Source organism: Lipophrys pholis (genome assembly GCF_963383615.2).
Source record: "Lipophrys pholis genome assembly, chromosome: 15".
Taxonomy (NCBI): Eukaryota; Metazoa; Chordata; class Actinopteri; order Blenniiformes; family Blenniidae; genus Lipophrys; species Lipophrys pholis.
In genome coordinates this window covers 12,871,174-12,892,688 of record NC_137642.1, presented here as the reverse complement: position 1 = coordinate 12,892,688, position 21,515 = coordinate 12,871,174, and the positions used below count along the sequence as shown (strand labels likewise).

The 21,515-nt window shown below is 41.6% G+C and overlaps 1 protein-coding gene across 2 annotated transcripts in view; it reads left to right on the top strand.

Moving 5' to 3' along the window:
• Positions 1–233: 233 nt before the first annotated feature.
• Positions 234–21,515, top strand: part of LOC308120772 (A-type potassium channel modulatory protein KCNIP2) — a gene marked incomplete at its 5' end in the record, with an annotated part of 93,353 nt that continues 72,071 nt past the window's right edge. Inside the window, one exon of one of the 2 annotated variants that reach the window (XM_080481582.1) lies at positions 234–579. In XM_080481582.1, coding sequence (XP_080337708.1) covers positions 507–579 — 73 coding nt within the window. The remainder of the gene's footprint in view (positions 580–21,515) is intronic. The other variant, XM_080481580.1, reaches the window with a different exon arrangement.

The window sequence follows — 21,515 nt, the reverse complement described above, 5'->3', positions numbered from 1 at the left end:
ATGAATGAAGCCACACATGATTGTTAATGCCACTGTGGTAAATCGCACTTTCAAAATGAACGCACGTTGTGTCTACTTGTGCAATTTGAAAGATTTCTAAAAACTAACAAAACCCTTCTCTCTCTCTCTCTCTCTCTCTCTCTCTCTCTCTCTCTCTCTCTCTCTCTCTCTCTCTCTCTCTCTCTCTCTCTCTCTCTCTCTCTCTCTCTCTCTCTCGTGCGTGTGCGCGTGCCACTCCGCCTCAGAGCGCCTCGTGTAGAGGCGCGCTCGGTTCTCCTCACTCAGCCTCTGGATGCTGAGAGCGCACATAGACCCGGAGACTTAACGACGCACTGGGGGTTTCGACTTTTGTTTATTTGTGGAAAATCGACAATGACGTGTTGACGATAGAGCACTTCTAGCCGTCCTCAGTAAAGTGTAAAAATCAAGAACAAGACATTTTAGTGAAGAATCACCAGCGTATCAGCTGTTCCCCACAGTTTCACATTCCAGCGCACTGAGGGACTATGAAGGCGAAAAACCGCGACCAAAGCTTGTCGGACTCCAGAGAGCTGGACGGATCCTATGACCAGCTGACGGGTGAGTGAGAGGGCGTTTGAAAAACACAGGTGGCTGTTGTGTGATTGCTCATGCAGAAAGAAAAAAGAAAAAGAAAAAAAGATTCAATATTGAAAGGTTACTGTAACTTCAGGTGGTTGTTACAACCTGTCCGCCATTCTTCTCACTATCACACCATTAAGAGTCAGCTGAGTTATTTTATCGTTTATATATTATTTTTTATAGACTATTCAAACACGTGTCACACTTTCATTCTAGCTTCTATAAATGTGATATATTTTCGTTATTTTACTGACGAAGTTGATTGAAATTTTTGAAGAAACAAAAATACAATATTGAATCTTTTCATTGGTAATGATGCATGCTATTGTGCTTGTATTGTGTGGTCTGTAATGTTTTTGGATCGTGGCTTGTATTTGTGTGAAATGTTAAAAATAGCGGTGTGAGTTTGCTGAGCTGGCTCAGCTTAAAGGGAGACCACCTTATTGTTTCGGTTCAACGTTGTGAGGTGCGCTGCGGGACAGATGACACCTGTCAGACCCATGGAGCTGCGTCTCTGTGTGTCTGTTATTTTGTATGGGTTGGTGTCAGCTTTACCCGCACACGTCGGGGTCAGTTGAATAAAAGGGGTTGTTGTGCTTTACAAGCGCAACAGCCATCTGTGCGTAATGCCATGTGGATGATCTCAATGTGTGCATCATCTGAGGTTTGCTTATAATAACTCTGTACAAATATGTCTGGTACCATGAGGTGAAATAGTTCCAAGTTGATGACAGTAGGCCCTATCTCCTCTTTACTTACATAGGACTTGACACGCATTACTTTAATGGAGGTATAATGAACCGGTTCTTTGAGTGTCAGCGAACATGATTGCGCATACCTGCTATCTTTATGAGTTGCCACTTCTCCAGGACTGTTTTTCTTGTAACCACAGCCTCCAGTTGTCACATTAAAACGCGCAGCAGTCCCTGTTTGAGAGTACCGTGTGCCTGTTGAAGGACCAGCTGCCCGAATAAAAACGCTTTGCATCTCAGGCCTGCAAAAAGAAGTTGCGCCTGTCAAGACAGGTGTATGCCTCCGGCTCCAAAGAACCCAACGATCGCGTTTGCTTTGCACTAGTTCGCCCAATGACAGCTCTGCTTTGTCACAATTTTAATGCATTCTAAATCAAGAAAGAAAAAACAAATTGCAAGGTGCTATAATGTCTGAATGTCTCAAACACGCTCAGAGTGTGAATGTGGTCTATCTTTGAATATTATGTGCTTATCAAAGCATGTGTGGGTATGTGTGTGGGTGAGTTAAGAAGCAGCAGCTTCACTTTCTGCAGTTTGCTGTTGAAACTTTCAAATAAAGCCGACCCCCCCCTCAAAACAAAACGTCCATTACTTGTGATGTATTCCCTCTTAGTGGGTTTTTTCAAATGCCTTTCATTTGTACCTGTTGCTCTGTGATCAGTGGCAGATTATGAGCACAGGATGATGACAGGTCTATCAGAGGACAAATAAATATGACTGAAGAGATTAAACTTTCTGTAATGTGAATACAAAGCCTTTACAAGACTCATTACTTCCCTCCATTTCCATTTCCAATCTCCTCTTCTTTTTTCATTCTAGTTTGTGGAAATGTTCCCCTGTGTCCCACTGTCCCCAAGAAGTCACATTACTTTTTTAATGGTGGAGCAACAGTGGAGGGGAGGGGAGTGCTACTAAGTCCCTCACTGTGCTGGAGCAATTTACTTCTGGCATAGTTATTAATGACTTTTTCAAAGCTGTGAAGTGTACGGCTAATTCATCTTTGCAAGAGACTGTCAACTCCAAAACATACTTAACTCTGATAGCGTTCATGGTTATTAAGTCTGGCTCTTGTCAAGAGCCCGTGTAATGAAGATGTGATGCAGCCGAAGCTGTGGAGAAGTATTGCGTGTCCTGGAATTCTTTTCAGTGTATAGAGACAGCTGAGTGCCGAGTGGCTCGACATGTGCTCTGTGTGCTGGTGACAAATAGAGAACAAGTGACATGTGAATTTTCTGTGTTGATTAAAATGTCTTCAGTGGGACGTAAACCCATGACTTGTGACAGTGGATTATTAGATGGGTTTTGTGTGTGTGGGAAGGGTGGCTACAGGTGAGTCATTCTATTTACTTACCAACAACTTGTGAGTGAGCAAGACGAGTGTGTGTGCGTCCCTGCGTGTGTGTATGTTTTTGAGTGTGTACTCGAAGCAGAGCTGACCTGTGTTGCTTAAAGGCAATGTGGGTGGTCTCACAATTTGAGTGAAATGTAACCCTCTAGAAATAACTCCCTCTCAGCCTGCTACATTGTACTGGAGTGCGCCCCACTGTGTATGTGCATGTGTTGGAGCGTGTGGTAGCCTGGCATTCCCCGTTGTGTTTAAGAGCACCGGCTGAGAGATGAGAGGTAATTATAGAAGCGTGGTGCAGTAATCTCCTCTTCCACCTCACAAGCCACACTCGAGAGAAATCATATCACCGACACACACACACACACACACACACACACACACACACACACACACACACACACACACACACACACACACACACACACACACACACACACACACACACACACACACACACACACACACGCGCGCGCACGCACACACGCACACACACACACACACAAGAGCGAGAGCGCACACTCCTACAGAGGGAGTGTGTGCACATACGCACATGCAGGTATTATTTCAACCTTGTCATGCTTTGCTCTCCTCTTTCGAAGTCCAGAATCTTGTCTGAAGACTAATTTAGTAGTGGTTGGCAGAAAGCCTGCCAGTCATCTCTTTGTTTCGTCTCATACTGATCATATGCATCGTTGGCCACATTAGAGACAAAGACAATGACGTTAAATTTCACCTGTTAATATTTAATTATTATTTTTAGATTGTACGCCTCTCTTTTTTTTTGCTTCTTGCTGTAGCGTGTCACTTTAACCTGATATTCTAATAATGTTTTCCTCTTCATGCTCAAATCATCTGTCAATTCCAATTTTTCTGGATATAATGTTTTGTCATAATGCGAGTTGTCAATAGCTAAACTACTAATAGTCTCTATGACAGTGGCTCTATCCCATTTTACAACTGAAGAATCATGTTTGACATTTTTATACGCAACTAAATAGAGTGATTTCAACACAATTTATTGGTCGTTTCCATGCTGTTCTGTAATAGTAATTATATTTGTATTGTAGTCGTATTGGTGATTTAAAAAACACCTCAGTGGTTACCTCAGAGGAACCTCTTTGTGTATGTAAACGCCATTATATTGTGATATTGTAAAATTGAAAATATGTAGAATGGACTTGGAGAGACAAGTAGTTTGTTTGCAACTTTAACATGTGACAAACGTCATTGTAACTAAAACAACACCACATACAGAGTCTTTTTGGATTTTGTGTGTGTATATGTCCACATGGTGTTCCGTATACAGACAAGGGCTTCACTCCCTTAGATCCACCTTATTGTTTTGATGTATTTATTAATTTTTTGTGGCAAAGTAAGCTTGTCGTGCTCTTTCCACACATCATTATAATCAGGCAAAGAAGCCATTTACACCCTCAGATACAAATGTATAATTTTACCAATGCACTTGCACGCACATGATATTAAGACTTTTTTTTTTTTAATCTATCTGGTTGAAGTGCACTTGCTCAAATGTGATCCTACCCCCAGGAGTGATGTTTAGATTTTGGCTGATTTGTACAGTCTCTCTCTCTGTCTCTCTGTCTCTGTCTCTCTCTGTCTCTCTGTCTCTCTCTGTCTCTGTCTCTCTCTATCACACACACACACAACTCGTACCTGAAGTCCCAATAGACTTCACTCTGATTAAGAAAAAATAGCCATGAAATAGGGCGGAGGGGTTTGGGTGAAGGTTATTAGCGCGTGCTTCTTTTCTGTCTGAGCCTAAGTCACCGAGGTGAAAATCATGATTTACAAAAACTGATCCCAGGGCAGAAATTGCCTCCGTAATTGAGCTTGTCAGAGGGAATTTTGCTCGCTGTCACCTTCCCGGCGTGGCAGTTTTCACTGCAGCGGGAATTGTAATGGCCATTGGCACTAATTAAAAGCTTTGATTTAAAGTGTCACCTGATGTGCCGCTTTGTGTGTGACACGCGCTGCTCAGCAGGGGTCCTATCTCGGTCTTGTTGCGTTTGGGCTCCTCCTCGCAAGTGCCAGCATTGCTGATGCGAAATGACTTAATCTTGACATGGAGGCATGCTTAGAGTGGTTCACTTAGGCTTATGTGTCACATTGGTTACATCACCGAGGGAAGGAAAGGAGGATGGGATAATGAAAGAGGAGAAGTGATGAAGGAGGGACAATAGCATGGGAGATGAATTAGCTTGCAGACTGCATTGCTGTTGCCAGACAAACCCAGCAACGCTCTTCGGTCCTCTGTAGGCTTGGGATTCCCCATCAAAAAAGCTTCTTTTGCCAATCACATCTCACTAATGCACAAGTCTTATACATCACATTTCTCCAGTAGTTTGTGGGAGGGGGCTGCATGACACTTCGCTTTGATGTTCAATTTATATCTTTGAAGGTGAAGTGGATATGATGATTGCATTTAAAATGAAAGAAATTGGTGCGATTGCCTTTTCACCCTCCCTTATTCATTTCCTATCATCCTCAATATGCCTCTTGATAATCTGATCTGCAGTTTGCCCTGCCGACCCCACTATCTCTACTCTGACAAATCAGGTTCCATAATAATATTGTGTGTTTGCACAGATATATGTATTTAAATCTGTCACTGTATTGTCTTCAGTATCTCAGTCTATGCCCGTATTGCTTATTTGCTTTCCTATTATCCATCCTCAAACCAAACTCCTCTTGACCCTCGTCTTGCCTCTTTGCTACCTAACTCTGTCAGGCCACAGTAGGACTGGAGCTTAATAGGGCTGGGCGCCAGAATCAATCCTAACGAGTTTTAATCTTTGACCAAATCTACGGAGTGCTGGGTGATCGTTAATTAAAATAAGGGCTGCTCACCTCTCCCTTGGCGCTCCAGCCCGTTCTCTTTTCCTCTTTCCCTTCTCTGTAAACACATTCATTTAGAAATGCCCGCAGGGGGAGGAGGTAAGAAAGATTGAGAACAAAGCAACAGGAGCAGCGAAGCTGATTTTGGCTGGGAAACGTCAATGTGTGTCTCAGACTGAAAATGAAATATTTAAGAGGGGATGTTTGATTCTGCATTCCAAACATACAGGAAGTCCTAGATTTCTTAACAACAGATTGACTTTATGTCGTCAGGGATGTTTGTCAACATGCAACTGATTGACAGGAGTGCCTCTCGGTGTGACAGGCCCCTGTGTCACTCACTGTTCATGGGGGGAGTTCAAGGTGTCCTGTAAGGATTAATGCAAAGGAGGATTTTCTGTCCATGAGCTCAGCCCTTTTCCTTTAGACAGGAAGTAACTCATCAGTATGTAAGGCAGGTGAGAACTACACATTACCCAACAATCGAACATTGTGTATTATCCACATGACGACACTCTGTCCCATCTATGTAATGCCCTTTGGCTCATTTTGGCTGTTTGTGTCGCTATATAACCGAGAGTCCTCTGTTGTCAAAGGTTATCGCCCTGCGAGTCAGAGATTGAAGACTGGGGATCACTGGCCGTATGTGTGGGTGTGGACTGTGTGTGAAATGTGGTACACATTTGTGTAGAGGATGTCTGAAGGGTACTCGTGACTGCAATTGACTGAGTGTTTCTTGGGGAGCGATGTCTGGAGGAATGGGCACTTGATCTGCTTTCAGGGCTCCTTTTGACAACGGTTTATTCAGACGACAGCACAATCTACAAGACAAATGAAAAATACTTAGAATCTTTATGTTTCGATAGTAATTATGGAGTTCAACCGACCAAGTACAACAGAAAGTGCCCTCGACTGACTACTGAAAAAAAATGATAGATGAAAAAAAGAATACAATATGGATTAGCACACATTTATCCAGCATTCCAGTTTTGTAGCCCCTCAAAACAAATGTCAGGTAGACTTTTAGACTTTGCTTTATTAAGGTAAGCATCGACACAGAGGAATTTCACCCCTCAAAAATAGTCTGTTTCTAAACCTTGTTGTATCATTACCTAAACCAACCACGGCACACCAATAGTGATGCTTTGTTTCATGGAACAATTTTCTAACTGCGGTGTTGAACATTTGTAGTCTAAATATAGATTCAATCTGTATGAATTTCAAATTGTCCATGGTGCGTAGACTCACACACAACCATACATCTGTCCATTTAGGATACCCACTTTATCCAGGATATCTTTTGTGTGATAATGCATGGTCTTATATTTGTACTTTGTGGGGAACAAACATTACATTACATTTTTATTTTAATTTTTTTCATGTTGAAGATTTCAATGTTAGGGTTCTCTTCTGTTTGACATTGAATTGTGATTAAGGTCGAGGTGACGATCTAACAAGGCTACTACAACCAGAGTTGCAAGCCTCTGTTGTTTTGTGATAAGTGGTTACAGCACAAAGGGCTGCACTGATGAATATCCTACAGAGGGCATTTAAACTATTTGTTAAAGGTCCTTGTGCAACGTCTGTGGCGAGATTGACAGCACAGCAGAGAGTGATAAGGAGAGTAGTGGAGGTGATTAGAGGAAGCCTGGGGTTTGCTCCTGTCAAAGAGTCCCATAACACACACACACACACACACACACACACACACACACACACACACACACACACACACACACACACACACACACACACACACACACACACACACACACACACACACACACACACACACACAGAAACATGCATATTTTGGCCCAAGGGGGTTGCAGATGGTCTTACAGTCAATCACGTAGTTCTGACAGAACTTTGGACAAGGTTTAGTCAATAAGACGTAGGCACACATACAAACTCGCACAGACACACGCAGACACACACAGACACACATGCATTTGCACGATCATGAACCATTGAGAGGAAGCCACACAGTTGGAAAACCCTGGTCAATATCTGTCAGTTAACAAACTGGTCAGAATAAAGTCAATGTCTGAGTGCACACAGTGTCTAACTGATATCCCAATCCCGAGTTTAATGGGAAATGCCTTCTGATGAGTCTAGTCAGTGGCGGGGTGAGAGATGATGCTGTTTCTATGCCACGCTTCTCTGAATAGTCAAGAGGAGAGTTCAAGGTGATTTGTAAGCATTGAAACAGCGGCTTAAAGGGTTTTTTTATCTGAGGCAGAGATTGGGGACTAACTTTATACACTCACAGGGAAGAGACAGATATTAAAAGGGCAGGAGGCGACATATAAAACCATCTATTGATGAGTTGCAATTTACAACCAAGTAAACCCAGTCTCCCCTTCAAAAGGGTCTCAAAAAATACAAAACCACTGTACAAATGGTGTTCAATCCTGATCACGGAGGGCCTGTGTCTTGCATGTTTTTGATCTCTCCCTGCTCCAACATACCTGATTGCAATAATGAGCTCCATACTGGGCTTCATTAGAAGCTTGGTGATGATATAAATATTAGATTAAAGTATGCTGAAGCTTGGAGACATCTAAAACATGCAAAACCTTGGCTCCTCCAGGACTGTGATTGGGCATCGCTCATCAATTGTGTCTACCTCAGGAATCATGACGGCACAACAGGGATTTGAGAGAGAGGAACACATTCCTCCATATCATGGAGCTGTAGTTGCCATGCAAGTAATGTAAGTTATCCATTATCCAGTTCCATCATGTATTTATTGATAATTTGAATGTATTTGAAGCTGCTCTTGAATATATAAACAGATCTAAATAAACGCTTAACAATTGCATGCCAACAAAGGAAAAGTGGAGGGAATTTAGATAATATAAGCATATCTAAATACATTTTTAAATGGTTTAAAAATATAATTAGGCTATGAATAATAAATCTGAATCTTTGTTTATGATATTCTATCAAACCACAATGTAAATACTGATCTATGTAAATTAGGCACTTAATATATATAAACATAAATGTGTTCGCCACATCACTGCTGCAGGTTTGGCTGCAAATGCATGTGACCTTAGTGTTATTTACAGATAAATATAAATGTATATATTTGTAAGCAAACTCCTACACACTGGACCTTTCAAGATTACTGTTACCTTCCAAGGGCGTGTTTACACCTGTCAGGTTTGGTTGGATTAATATGAAGTCTGGTGTGATTGCTCTTTTGATGCAGTTCATTGAAACAAACTGTGATTGCCGCCATCTGGATTAAGATCCCTGGAGGTGTCGGTGTCAGTCTGCCTCTAAACAAACTTTAGTGGAGTATGACTTAAGTCTGAACGTAGCATGTAACAAACAAACACAGATTATGCTTTGTGTTAAACTGCTGCGTCTTATATCTGAAGGACTTCTACTTCTAATTCTGCAGGGACCTCAGATCCCCCAAAAATGACCTTTTAACAATTTTTCACGTTAATTCCTGCAGTAATTTGTACAGACAAATCAAACAAATCGAACTCATTCATTACTAAAGATGATGACAATCCAATTTGTGTTTGTTTTTTGTGTGTTGTCGTCTGAGCGGAGAGCAGAAACTGTTGTGCCCGCATCATTAGCTTCCTGGCAGCCCTGAGCCGCCCTTGCTCTGGCCCCAAAATGGCTGCCTTCATCATTGCCCGTCTGTCAGCACGGGGGCCAGGTTGTCAGAGAGGACTCTTTCTGACGGCTTCATCTTTATCTCCCCCTGGAGAGATGCTGAGGTCAGCTAAAACCTCATCCAGCTAAATATGCACATGGCGACAAGGTAGAAAGAAACAAATCCAATTGCATTTTTGACAGAAGGACATGATTCGGCGTATTGAAATAGCGAGAGGGAAGGTTATTGAGAAATGCTGAAGTGCTGAGCAGGGAGTTTGGTGTTTAGCGTCACGTCGCCTCGTCGCCGTGTGCCATAACTTGACTGTGATACCAGCTTCTCCTTCCGAGCGGCCGCGTCAAACTGCACACTTGTAAATCCTAAAGAGGCAGACTTTAAAAGTCCAACAACATAGTTGTGTACTTGAAAATCTATTTGCCTTAATCATCTCCATTGCACACTGCTTGCTCGGGGTGTTTGCTTCTTGGCCGTGGGGTTTGAAAATCCTATTTTCCCCATTGCTATCTCCCTCTGGCAATGGTAAACCGATTACTCACACGTTCCATCAGTGCTTCTCCTCAGTTACCATGGCCGACCCCCCCCCCCCCCCCCCCGGATTCCATATGAGTTAATGGACTCTACTAATCAACACACACACACACACACACGCACACACACACACACACACACACACACACACACACACACACACACACACACACACACACACACACACACACACACAAGCGCAGGTTTGATAGATTGGCGGACTGACAGTTGTGACATCGGAGGGATCATTACCGGCCTGGAGCTGCATAGTGTCCGACATTTCCCGAGGTGGACATGGACTTAATGTTGTACACAGGAGGAAAGCGAAGCACTGAGCAACAAATGGAAGTTTTACAACTGAATACGAAAAAGCCAGACAAATAAATAGAAGAGGTTTACCCAAAAACATTTAACATTACGTCACTGTGTTTTTTCTGTTGCAAAAAGTCATAACCCTAAAACTGTTCAGTACTTGGTGTAAATGGCACCATTTTTTTTTAGGTTTGTATGTTTGTTTTGCCTCTTGGCAGTCTGTGTGAAAAAAGCAATGAAAGGACCACAAATTACACAATTTCTTCATGTCCCAGTGATTTTGAGATCAGGACTCTACAGGGGCCATACCAGCCAGTATTTCCTATTTTTATGGAGACAGCTTTAATGCTTGTGGCTGTTTGGGGCCATTGCCATGTTGCAGGGAGAGTTCGGGATAAACCAGACACAGTCTAAATTGTGTCACGGTTGCTAGTTTCAGGGTGTGTGCACTTTTTGTTTAGCAGCATGGTCCAAATGGATTTATCTTGTTAACCTGCTGCTGCGAGTCTTCCTCCAATAGCATAGATGATGCAGGACTCAATTAATTGAACATGTTTGTCCATTCAGCATGATTCTTTAACTATGGCTCTATGCAATAAGACTGTGGTGTGTATCGATGAAAAAACATTATACTGAAAAATTATCTCGTTAGGAGAATAAGAAACCACCCATTGACTAAACATCTCAACAGTGGTTGATTCACTCCCTTGCGGTGTGACTCGATGGTCTATGGTAGCAAACACATTGCTTTAAAACAATGCCTGTTACACTAGAACTGACCATACATTGCTATGTTCACTTTACTACGAGCAGTTTACTGCAAGTTTCACTAATTAGGTAATTAGGTTTGAACATTAACATTTCCTCTTGTGTTTCTTGGTCTAAAATAAGATGTTTACATTCTCATCTATTAATTGAGTCCTGCTTTGCATTTCTTCTTTTACTTTGACTTAATGTCACCACAGTAAAAATCAGTGCTCATAACATTTTTTTTAATCTTAACCTTTGACATATCTGATATACAGCAATTTGATTAACGCATTGGCAACAACGTAAAGTTTCCAGTTGCACACCCCTGAACAACGACCATTGTGCTTTTAAGCCGAATGGAAAAGTAGATTAAAAATCAAGCCGAAGGAGGTTATTTGTTGGATTTGCAGTTAAAGGAACTACTATAGTAACGGAATTAAATGAGAAGAGAAAAATTGTGAATTCGTCATCTGTACAGACATTTGGATATCTAAGATTTCATGATTATTGAAGTCCTCGGTTTATGTTTTTCAGTGCCACCAGCTAAGCAACAATTCACCTCTTTTGGTGTGTTGTTTTAAAAAAAATGTCCTTCCAGATTTCGCTCCTCATACAGTCTCCTGATGTACTTGGTGGCTTTTGATTGCTGGGCTTTCCTCCTGGAGAGACGCTAAAGTCAGCTAAACTCACAACAAGATCGACTCCATGTTGTTATACAGTACTAATAATATCAAAGTCTGACTCAGATTTTAAGAGCTTACTCAGCAGCAGTGAGGCCATTTCAAATAATGTATCTAATTTAAAAATGCTATGATGAAGAGTGCACTTGGAAAAAGTAATCGAGTGGCATCTGTCTGGAGGTTGTATTTTATATATGCATTTACTTTTACAACCACAAGATGCTTACTTTTAATGAGGGCAGATGAAGAGGAAGTCGAGCGCACGTTCTGCTGCACACTCAGAGAAAGTCATTACGAAGGATAACGGTTATTAATGAGGCCTGTATGAAATTCTCCCTCTGAAATATGGGGCTGTTGTTTTCTTCCTGCTTGTTTATGATGGAGGGAGGCTTTGCTGGATTTTGACATCAAAAAAGATGCTCCTGTCACTATCTCCTCTCTCTACTCCAAGGAAGATAAGCACAGTTTGGGGCTTGACTCAGTTGGTTAATGTACATGCACATTAGGACGTTATACTTAACTATGCCGTTTGATGTCTTGGATCCTTTGTTGAATAAAACCTAAATCTTCAACGTGAAGGAGTTGCATGTACAGAGAACAATAACTATGGATAGGTGAATTGTGTGTTATGACAATGATAAATGACTTTAAAATATATAACACATTTTCACAGTTTCAACAGTGATAATGTGCCATACACTGTTAGACACATTGACTGATCCATACACTCACTCAGGCAACAATAGTGACAGCTGCCGTGCACAGCACTCATTCTCCATTGGGAGCAATTTGGGATTCACCGTCTCAAGGACAATTTGACTGAAGGGCAGGGTGAAAAGGAGGATTAAACCATCAACCTTGATATTGAGATAGGATCCCCTCTACCAAATAAGCCCCAGCCGCTCAATGACATGCAGCATATCATTGTTTATTTACAAAGATGTACATCAATGACTGGGACGCATTATCTTCCTGCTGGGGGGGACAGCAGAGGCCCATGTAATCAAAAAATAGAAATAAAAGTGACCTAGTTGCTTCTGGTTAAAACGTCATCGCACAAGAGGTAAAACGATTTATTATTACAACATATAACAGTTAAATATCATCACATATCATATGCTTCACTTCTACCATGCACCCCTGTTCTAAATGGTCTAGGTCTCAGCCAGCAGAGGGGGGGACGGACTGTAAATTGATGACGGGATGGTGGCTGATATTTTTTAATGTATTATAGCTTAATACAGCTCATTTATGATGTAAATAGAAACAAGGCTAATTTATATCAGTTAAAAATTTATTGGAGATCAATCGAATGTTTTAGAGTTTGGCAATACTAAAGAATTGTATATCACTTTTTACTGCTTTACTGGATCATTTGGGTTCATCATACTTGCAACTTCATTCCCGCACTTATGTTAATGCACGGTACTCACACAACAATTGGATTCAGTATCGTGGCCCGTAGACTCTTTGACAGGTGGCGATGGGTATCATGTTCCCTATGCTGAAGATAAGCTACATTCCTTCACGACTGAGCCTCAGCCGTCCACTTTATGACTCATCTCATTAAAATTCAGTTAAATACAATCCAACTCACCACTGAACTAAGTGTACAGTATGTTTTTTGTCCCTGTTTTGCTGGTTTTGTGTAGGTGGAGAACAGTCTGCAGGCAGCACAGAGAAACTTCCTGACGCTTGTTTGTGCTTTCGGGATTGTCTTGAAGGCGTGCATGTGGTGGTGTCTGCCTGTACTGTATTATCTCATTGATATTCCTGAGTAGATCTTGACATTAGGCAGTCATTAGACTCTGACAAGCGGGATGCAAAGGTCTTGCAGTTTCCTTTCCCCTCCTCTCCCAATCTAAGTTTTTTTTTTCCCCATCCTTTGTCTCTCCTTAGTTTTTCACCTCTACAGCCATACTAGCATGAGAGGCTGCATCAGTAATAAGGCTTTCTCCCATCCTCTCTCCACCTCAAAGGTGGAGAAGGTGATTAAAGTGGATGTAAAGTTAATAGTCTCGGCGTTGGCATACATGCTTGGTTGGGCACAGGTTGCAAGAGCACCGGGTAAAGTGATGGAAAATTGTGTGTGCATGCGTGTGCGTGGTGTTATCAGTGAGGGATATTTATTCTTCTGAGCTGTTCAGCTGAGTGAGGTCACGAGAGTGAACTCTGTTTAAGGTCAAATAGTCAACGAAGCAAAACACAGCCATCTTTCTTCTTGTCAGATATTTGCAAGTCATGAGTCAATTTTGGGAGAAAAATACATGAAGAAATTGTCATTATAAATGATAAATGAGAGATAACTATTATGCAATGCCCTCACAAGGGGTGCACACAGTATCAACAAGGCATTCAGGATAATTCAAAGACACGTCATTTCTAATTCATCATAATCTCCTTCATCACCAGTGTAATGTTTGAAATACTTTATTAAATCCATTTGTGAAAAATGTGTGAAACAGATCAGGGTTGAGAATTAATTCCAATACATAGAAACTGATACAGCCATCACCAGGTCTAATGCAGTTATACTTTAAATTTTAATATTTCAAATGACATAGACAGTCACTTAAATCAGCATTATAACTAAGTAAGTAACCGTGGTCACAATGATGGTGGCCTAAAAGGCTAAATACACATACACTTTTTGTGTCAAATTTTTCTTTTCATACTGCACCCAAATCTTAGTAACCCTAGTAAAAGTCCTGAATATAATCCATTCATCCACATGCATAGAGAATCTGCATGCATGCACATTTCAAATTGAGAAGATTGTGCAGCGAGCAGTGATTGATTTGCCAGAGAAACCTACTTGTACAGATTTCACATGGACGATGCAGTCCAACAGTGAAGCCCGAAAATGTGTCTGTGCTCACCAATCATAACAAAACGTGCCATCAAAGAAAGTTAAAAAAGAAGTCTTAAAGGTCTTTTTTCTATTTCTTCTTCTATGATTCTGCTTATTTATGCCTTCCCTGATGGTAACTCTCAGCCCTGCTGCTCCTATTTATCTACGCTTTGGAAATGATTGTGGCATTTAGCACTAACAAGTGGTTTGTGCATAAAAACTACTTGAACTCTGGTTTTTGAGACCACACAGCAGTAATTACCAGGCTGTTGTTTGTGTTATGTTATCCATTAACCCTCCCCAAAAAGTTACAAACACCCTATTTTGTCCCAGTTGCTCTCAGCTTTTAAGTGCTAAATTTGAGTTGACAACAAAACTGCAGATCAGCTCTGCTCAAGTCTGCAACATTAAGCACAGTAAAAAAAATACATCAGCATAAACATTAACATGGTTTCTGACAAGAAAACACAAACACACATGAATGCATGCTCACTGCAAATATACTCTCCAGCCATTGTTACTGTTTCGATTACACAAATTGTCACTGTTGTCAATCTTTTTTATTTTCTGATTAAAATATACAGTACTTACTCTAAAGCTGTGACTAACTTTATGTCCTGAAATGATACATTTTCAGGGAACAAATTATAGCTGGTCAGATAAATCTGTTGTTGGTATTTTTAAATCTACTTATAGATATTCCGGGCTCAACACAGGAAAAGAAGGTGCCGTGCAGAGCAACTTTTTGAAACAGCTCACCTTTCAATTGAGGGCATTAACAAATACAGATACATAATACTACTTATATGTAGTGTGTCTTTCTGTAAAACTATTGTTAAATGCTGTTAAACTTTGAAGTCATATTTTGAATAATCTACCTAAAACAAATCTAGTATTTGTTTGATATGTGTCTAGTGCCACACGCACAAGTCTTTATTATGACAAAACTAGGTTACATTACAAGGCACATTGTGAATGAAGTCAGTTCAAACAAAGAAAAATACAGTTGTTCATTCACCTTTTCCCTTGTGAATGTGTGTTTAATTCATAATTACCCTGGCTTACTTTAGAAAGGTTTGATCTTGAGCCTTTTGTTTAGTGGATCATAGATTCTGATCCCCTGTGATTGTGTGTGAGTAAGAAGGAGGACGATAGAAGTTTCACCGAGAAGCCCTCTCACTCCACACTGTGTGATTGTGTTTGTGTTATAAAAACTGAAAACATAGACCAGCCTGGGATCATTTTTTTTTTTTCTCTGAAGAGCTCCCATCCATGTCAATATATTCCCCGGGAAAGAAAACATCTAACACTCAGTTAAATGTGATCAGGGCAAGAAGCCAGACAAAAATACACACATAACCACACAGACACTCATAGGCTTAAAAGACTCTGGTGATTTAATAAGCTCAGGTTTGACCCTGTTGGTCAAGTCTTTGAAGAAAATGAGCCAAAGTTTTGTACTGTATGCACACACACACGCACACGTACACACGCACGCACGCACACACACACGCACGCACACATCACACTGGAGGTGAGTCTGATGCCTGCTGTTCTGTTGATTCAAGAGCACAATGCCACAGCTGCTCTCTGTCATCACCTCCAAGCAGCTAGAAAAGGACCTCTGTCACCACTCACCCAACTCTTACTCTGGCTTTATGTCAACATTAAGCTTATGAGAAATATTTTTAGCCCCTTTTCCAATTTTGCCATCGGATGAAGTGCAGTATATGATCAAGGCTGTAAGTATGAAGTCATGTTGGTTATTGCATGGAAAGCGAGGGGATCTTCAACACTGCTGAAAGCCAGAGATTCAACCATGTAATGTTTAGACCTCCAGAACACATTGAATGTATCCATCCTACTTCAATGCTGCTTTATTCACTTGCGGGTTGTGGGGCGTCGTGGTGATCGCCAGCTGACATTACATGAAAGCTGTGACAGGTCAGCAGTGCATCACAGAGAGACAAACAAGCACTCACAGGCAATTTCTGCATCGCCTTTTTTAAAAATTTCTGCACTGGCCAACCCGGACTCGTACCTGGGATATTTTGACTACAAACCGCCACTTATTTATTTGCAAGAATGACTTCATCAAGCTTTTATGGTCAAAATCACAGTGATCTCAGGTTGACTTATTTTTTCTTTGATAGTATCGAAAGCTAAATAGAAGAATTTTTACTTCTGTCTGTTCCCTTCCAATCATGGAGGTGTTCATCTGATACTGATAATTCAGGGTGTACCGTAAAAATGTTTTTGCTTTCATGAAAGGAACACAAATAAATAAATAAATGAATGAATGAAAAGAGAATCTATCCCTTAATTTATTTTTTCACATTACATTTCAATTTAATTTCCTCAGTAGATACAGTATATAGTTCTGTCTCGACAGACGTTAGTTTCAGCTGCACAACCACAAGTCATTATTTTTAATTTAATAGCACAACAAAATGGCAGGCAGTGTGATTTCATCATGTACAACACAATAGTCGCCACACATGCTGACTCGGGCCATTTTTGCGATCTGATTTAATCATTAACTTGAAGCTCGGTGACAGAAGGATGCAGTCTCGTACCATATGAATGTGATAGATAACAATAATTCCATTTTAGCCAGGGCCTGTGCATTCCTATCTAAATTCAGTGCAATGATAGTGCTAGATATTTTCTTTTTACGGTAATCTATCTGTTCTTTCTTCAAATGCAGGATGAGATGGTGGAGCGACTGAGATAAACAGAAAGTTTACCATTGCACAGCTGCTGGTGTAGATGTTCTTGGTTATGCTATCGGCTGGGAAACGATGACGTACATTACATTGTACAACTATTAGCGTTTTTTTGAGACAGTTGGATGATGTTCGTGTGTCCTACTGAAACCAAAATGCATTTAGCAAATTGCTTTTTTTCCCGGATGGGTTGCCTTAACATGAGGTGTAGTTACTCGTTTGATCGCCTCAGAAGTGCTTTCCTCCCAGCTTTAGTCTCCTTCCCTTGATAAAATCATTCATATAGAATCTTTATGGAGACTTGACTCATATTGACTTGCACGAACGCGTTAAAAGTACTGTGTGGATTGGTGCCTTTGCGTCATTGCGAGACTTTACAGAGCAGAAACAGACGAAAACCTGTTCACCCTCCTATTCCTCGGCTCCCAATCCTGTTTTTCTTTATCTTTCAAAAAAGTCAGAGACGCCGGGGGAATGCACTCTTGGTGATGCCTGTGACAGATTGTGTGGCTCGTGTGTGTGTGTACATGTATTGTGTATGCCTTCATCAAATGGGAGAGAGGAAAAAACCAGACAGGTGTGCGCGTTCCTCTTTCTCGTGCCTGTTTCTTCTGTTTGCGGAGCCTTTACAGCAGCGGAGATGAACTCGTCTCCGTGTCTCATTTTCTTACCAGCCCTTTAAACAATCTTCTGCTCTGCGATTCACTCTGCTTTGAGTTAGACAGGCAGTCTAAAGATAGAATGGAACAATGAGGACTGAGCTGCCGCTCTGCTCTAATAAGCAATGATTGGTACTTTGTGCTTTTTTCAATGGCTCAAACTTAAAAAAAAAAAAAAAAAAAAAAAAAAAGAAAGGATGATAGGCATTGCTCACACTGTTGATTATAAATCGTGCATCATGCTGCATTTCCTGTACAGGATAGAACCATTTGTAACCGTATGTAGAACTGTTATATGACTGTCTCCTTGGAGAAAATGTGTGCACATGATGCACATCGCAGTGGTATAGTTTAGGGTTAGTTTACCACTGTGATGGCGGGGAAACCCTAGAGTTCAGTTGCTGGGGCCTTTTCATGTTCTCCAATTGTGTGAATTGCTGTTTTGTTAACTTCCTCCCACATATATGTTTTTTGTTAATTTGTGATTTTTTTAATCTACATAATAGATTTTGTAGATTGTAGTGGAACTTTTTGAGCCAGAAATCTATAGAGGTAAGGCAAATGGAGAGCAGCTCTGAAGGATGTGTTCACCCTAGTGGGCTTGAATATTAGGCTTTCGATGTCCACAATGTCTAGTTACCCATCAGTGGTGCAAACAGAGGTGCAATGCAAAGTGCTTGCCCTCCATTGGGTATTCATGTCTTGCCCAGGGACTCTTTGACGCATACAAAGGAGCGATGGTGGATCTGTTCTATTACCGGAACAAAACTTCCTCAGCTGTAGCCTACAAGCCGAGGAACAGAAATGACACACTTTTCTTCTCTTCGGAGTTGCATACAGATATTATGAAGTCCAGCCTGGTAATTAGCCTTGAGGGGCGTGTATGATTGTAGGTTATGCGAACAAAAAATGGACTCCACCGTACCTGTATTTCTGTGCAACACACAGAAGCAGCCGTCTTTGGGTAATTAGCTTGAGCAGTGATCGTCACCATGGTAGACCAGGCAACAAAAAAAAAAAAAGGAGTATATTGTGAAGCAGCCATCGAAAAGTGCATAAACCACTTTAGCAATAAAGTGCAGGATCTCATGGATTGTGACTTTAAGTGTGTGGGTGTATATGGTCATCGCTGGAAAGTAGTAAAAGTTTTTGGCAGCTGCACTTAATACCCTGATGGCGTGCGTGCGTGCGTGCGTGCGTGCGTGCGTGCGTGCGTGCGCGTGTGTGTGTGTGTGTGAGTGAAAGACTGAGTAGGAGAGGTACTGCTCCCCCATAAAACAGAAATGAAATGATGCATCTAAGGTTTATTAAAGAGCCCTCATAATGCTGATGACACCATTCGTATCTCATTTGTCCAAAGTGCAGGCCATCTTGGTTTAGTGGGAAACCCTCCTCCCTCCACCTCTGCATCTCCTTCAGCCCCCCACCAGCCCCCCCTCCCCTGCTGAATTTGCGACCTGCATTGTGGCAGTGATGATTGGAAAGCTACGACAATAATCCCCTCTCCTCGGTGCTCGTCCTCACCTCCTTTATCAGCTCCTCCCGCCCTCAGCCGGCACGACAAAGCCAGCGTGACAAGACGACTGCTGTGTCAGAGTGTCAAAAGTATGGGTTTCCACTCGGCTCATTCCAAACGGGAGCGCCTTTCACATTGTGTTATAGATGGAGAAGTGATATGCTCTGGTGCAGTCACAGACATGTGCACACAGACAAACTTCCCTCCGTGCCGCGTTATCTTCAGCAGCATGTTCTCTCCGCACAGCCATCTGCAGGTTTACCTGGAACATTCCTGAAAACACCAAGCTGCCACATAACCTGGAGTGACCTTCAAGGTCCTCGTTTCACTGTGATCATGTTTATATTTCTAACTTTCTGTTGTGGAATGTTGTGAGATGGAGCCAAAGATGAGGAGTGAGGGTTTTGACACAGTCAGGAAGATTTATTTAGAGTTTATATATAATACAAAACACAAGTCAGCTGACTAAGAGCAAGGCAGCAGGTCTGAACAGAACTCTGCCTCACTCTGCCATTTCTGGTTGTCTATACAGTAGGAAAGCGACAGCCCCCAGAATATCATCTGTTATCTTTCCTTGTCACCTGGCATTGGGGGACGTCCACTAATCAGAGTTTATGATGCCTCACAAACTCATCTCATGTCAGGAAGGTTTGACCCCTCTGAAACAGTCACTACTGTCAAAGGATTCTGAAACCCAAATATTCCATCCATCAATCTCCTATATGCAAATGTGTTCAATTTGGGATTGTGGGACCATTGAGCCAATCCCAGTTGACCATGGTTGAATGCGGGATACGCTCTGGATGGGTCGTAGAGACAAACAATCACAATCACACCAAAGGGCTATTTAGGACTATTAAAACATGCAAACTATGAACAGAAAATCCCCCAAGTCCCACGATTTGAACCGGGTTTATTAAACAGTGAAATGTTTCTTCTTCTTTCAGTTCAGACTGCTGAGCTGAACTTTAAATGAACTTTATACATTGCCCTCTTTCCTCTTTTACCTCTTTGTCTTCGGATGCGCTTCAGATGGGCCAGTTCTCATTATTGACTAGGTGAGTCATACTTGAATTGTTGGACTAACAAATGGGAGGATTTCTCTTCCCCGGCTTGCCTTTTTCACACTGTTGTCTCTCTCTCTCTCTCTCTCTCTCTCTCTCTGACCTTGATGACGTTCAGCATTTTTGAGTAAAGCGCTTTAAAAAAGTTTATAGATGGAGGGGAAACTCGGTTAGGTAAAGGCACTGGCAATAGGCCCGTACTAAAGTAGGATTTCAAGTGCCCACCCTCATACACGTCTAATTCTTACAAAACTGTGACATTTCTTTGCCGTACACCTCTTTCTCTCCTCACCTCCTCTTCTATTCCTCTTCTCTTTCTCTTCTCCTATTCAGCTGTGCCCCGATTGGGCAGCTTGTTTGTCTTATCGCCCCTCGCCAGCTGCGGTTTGGATTTGGGATCGAGGGGTCTCTCCTTCCCTCAGCACTCCCCAACACAGAAAGACAGGAGGGACAATGATTTGGCATGCTTCACACACTCTCATACACAATTAGAGCACAGACACACACACACACACACACACACACACACACACACACACACACACACACACACACACACACACACACACACACACACACACACACACACACACACACAGGGAGCTCATCCAGATTTCATGACTATGGACGATGGAGTCAAAATAGTGTTATGGAAAAGAAAATATATTCTAACCTGTTTTACTTGGGTTGTTTTTTCTCCGAACAATCTCGTCAGATGCTCTCTTTGCTAGACTCTGTAATGCCACCTGCCTGTGGCTGTTAATGACTACAGCTCCCCTCGATTCCCTCGTCCTCCTCACTCACCTGAACACATTAAGCCTGTAAGCATCTTGAAGTGTTTCCTATCTGTGTGAGTGAGAGGCATCGTAACTGCCAGAGGCTTGCCTCCTGTATATATGAGCTAATTATCTTTACTTACTTTTCTCCTAACGACTACTTTGCACAATAAACACAGAGGAGGTGGGGGAGAGGTAACTCTGGCAGCTTCTTACAGGTGTGTCTGCTCAAGAGGAGAAGAAGGTGCACACCATGAAATGAGCGTGCATTTGTATATTAATTGGACAGTATCTACTGTCAGGAGCAATGTGATGTATAATGTTTCTCCATTTTGATTTTCCTTATTTCATTTTATATGCTTGTATTTTCAGTCTGTTTCTTGATAAAGGATAGTTTTTACAATCTCGGATATGATTTGGCTCACATTGACACTCTGTATGGTCATAAAAATGTGTT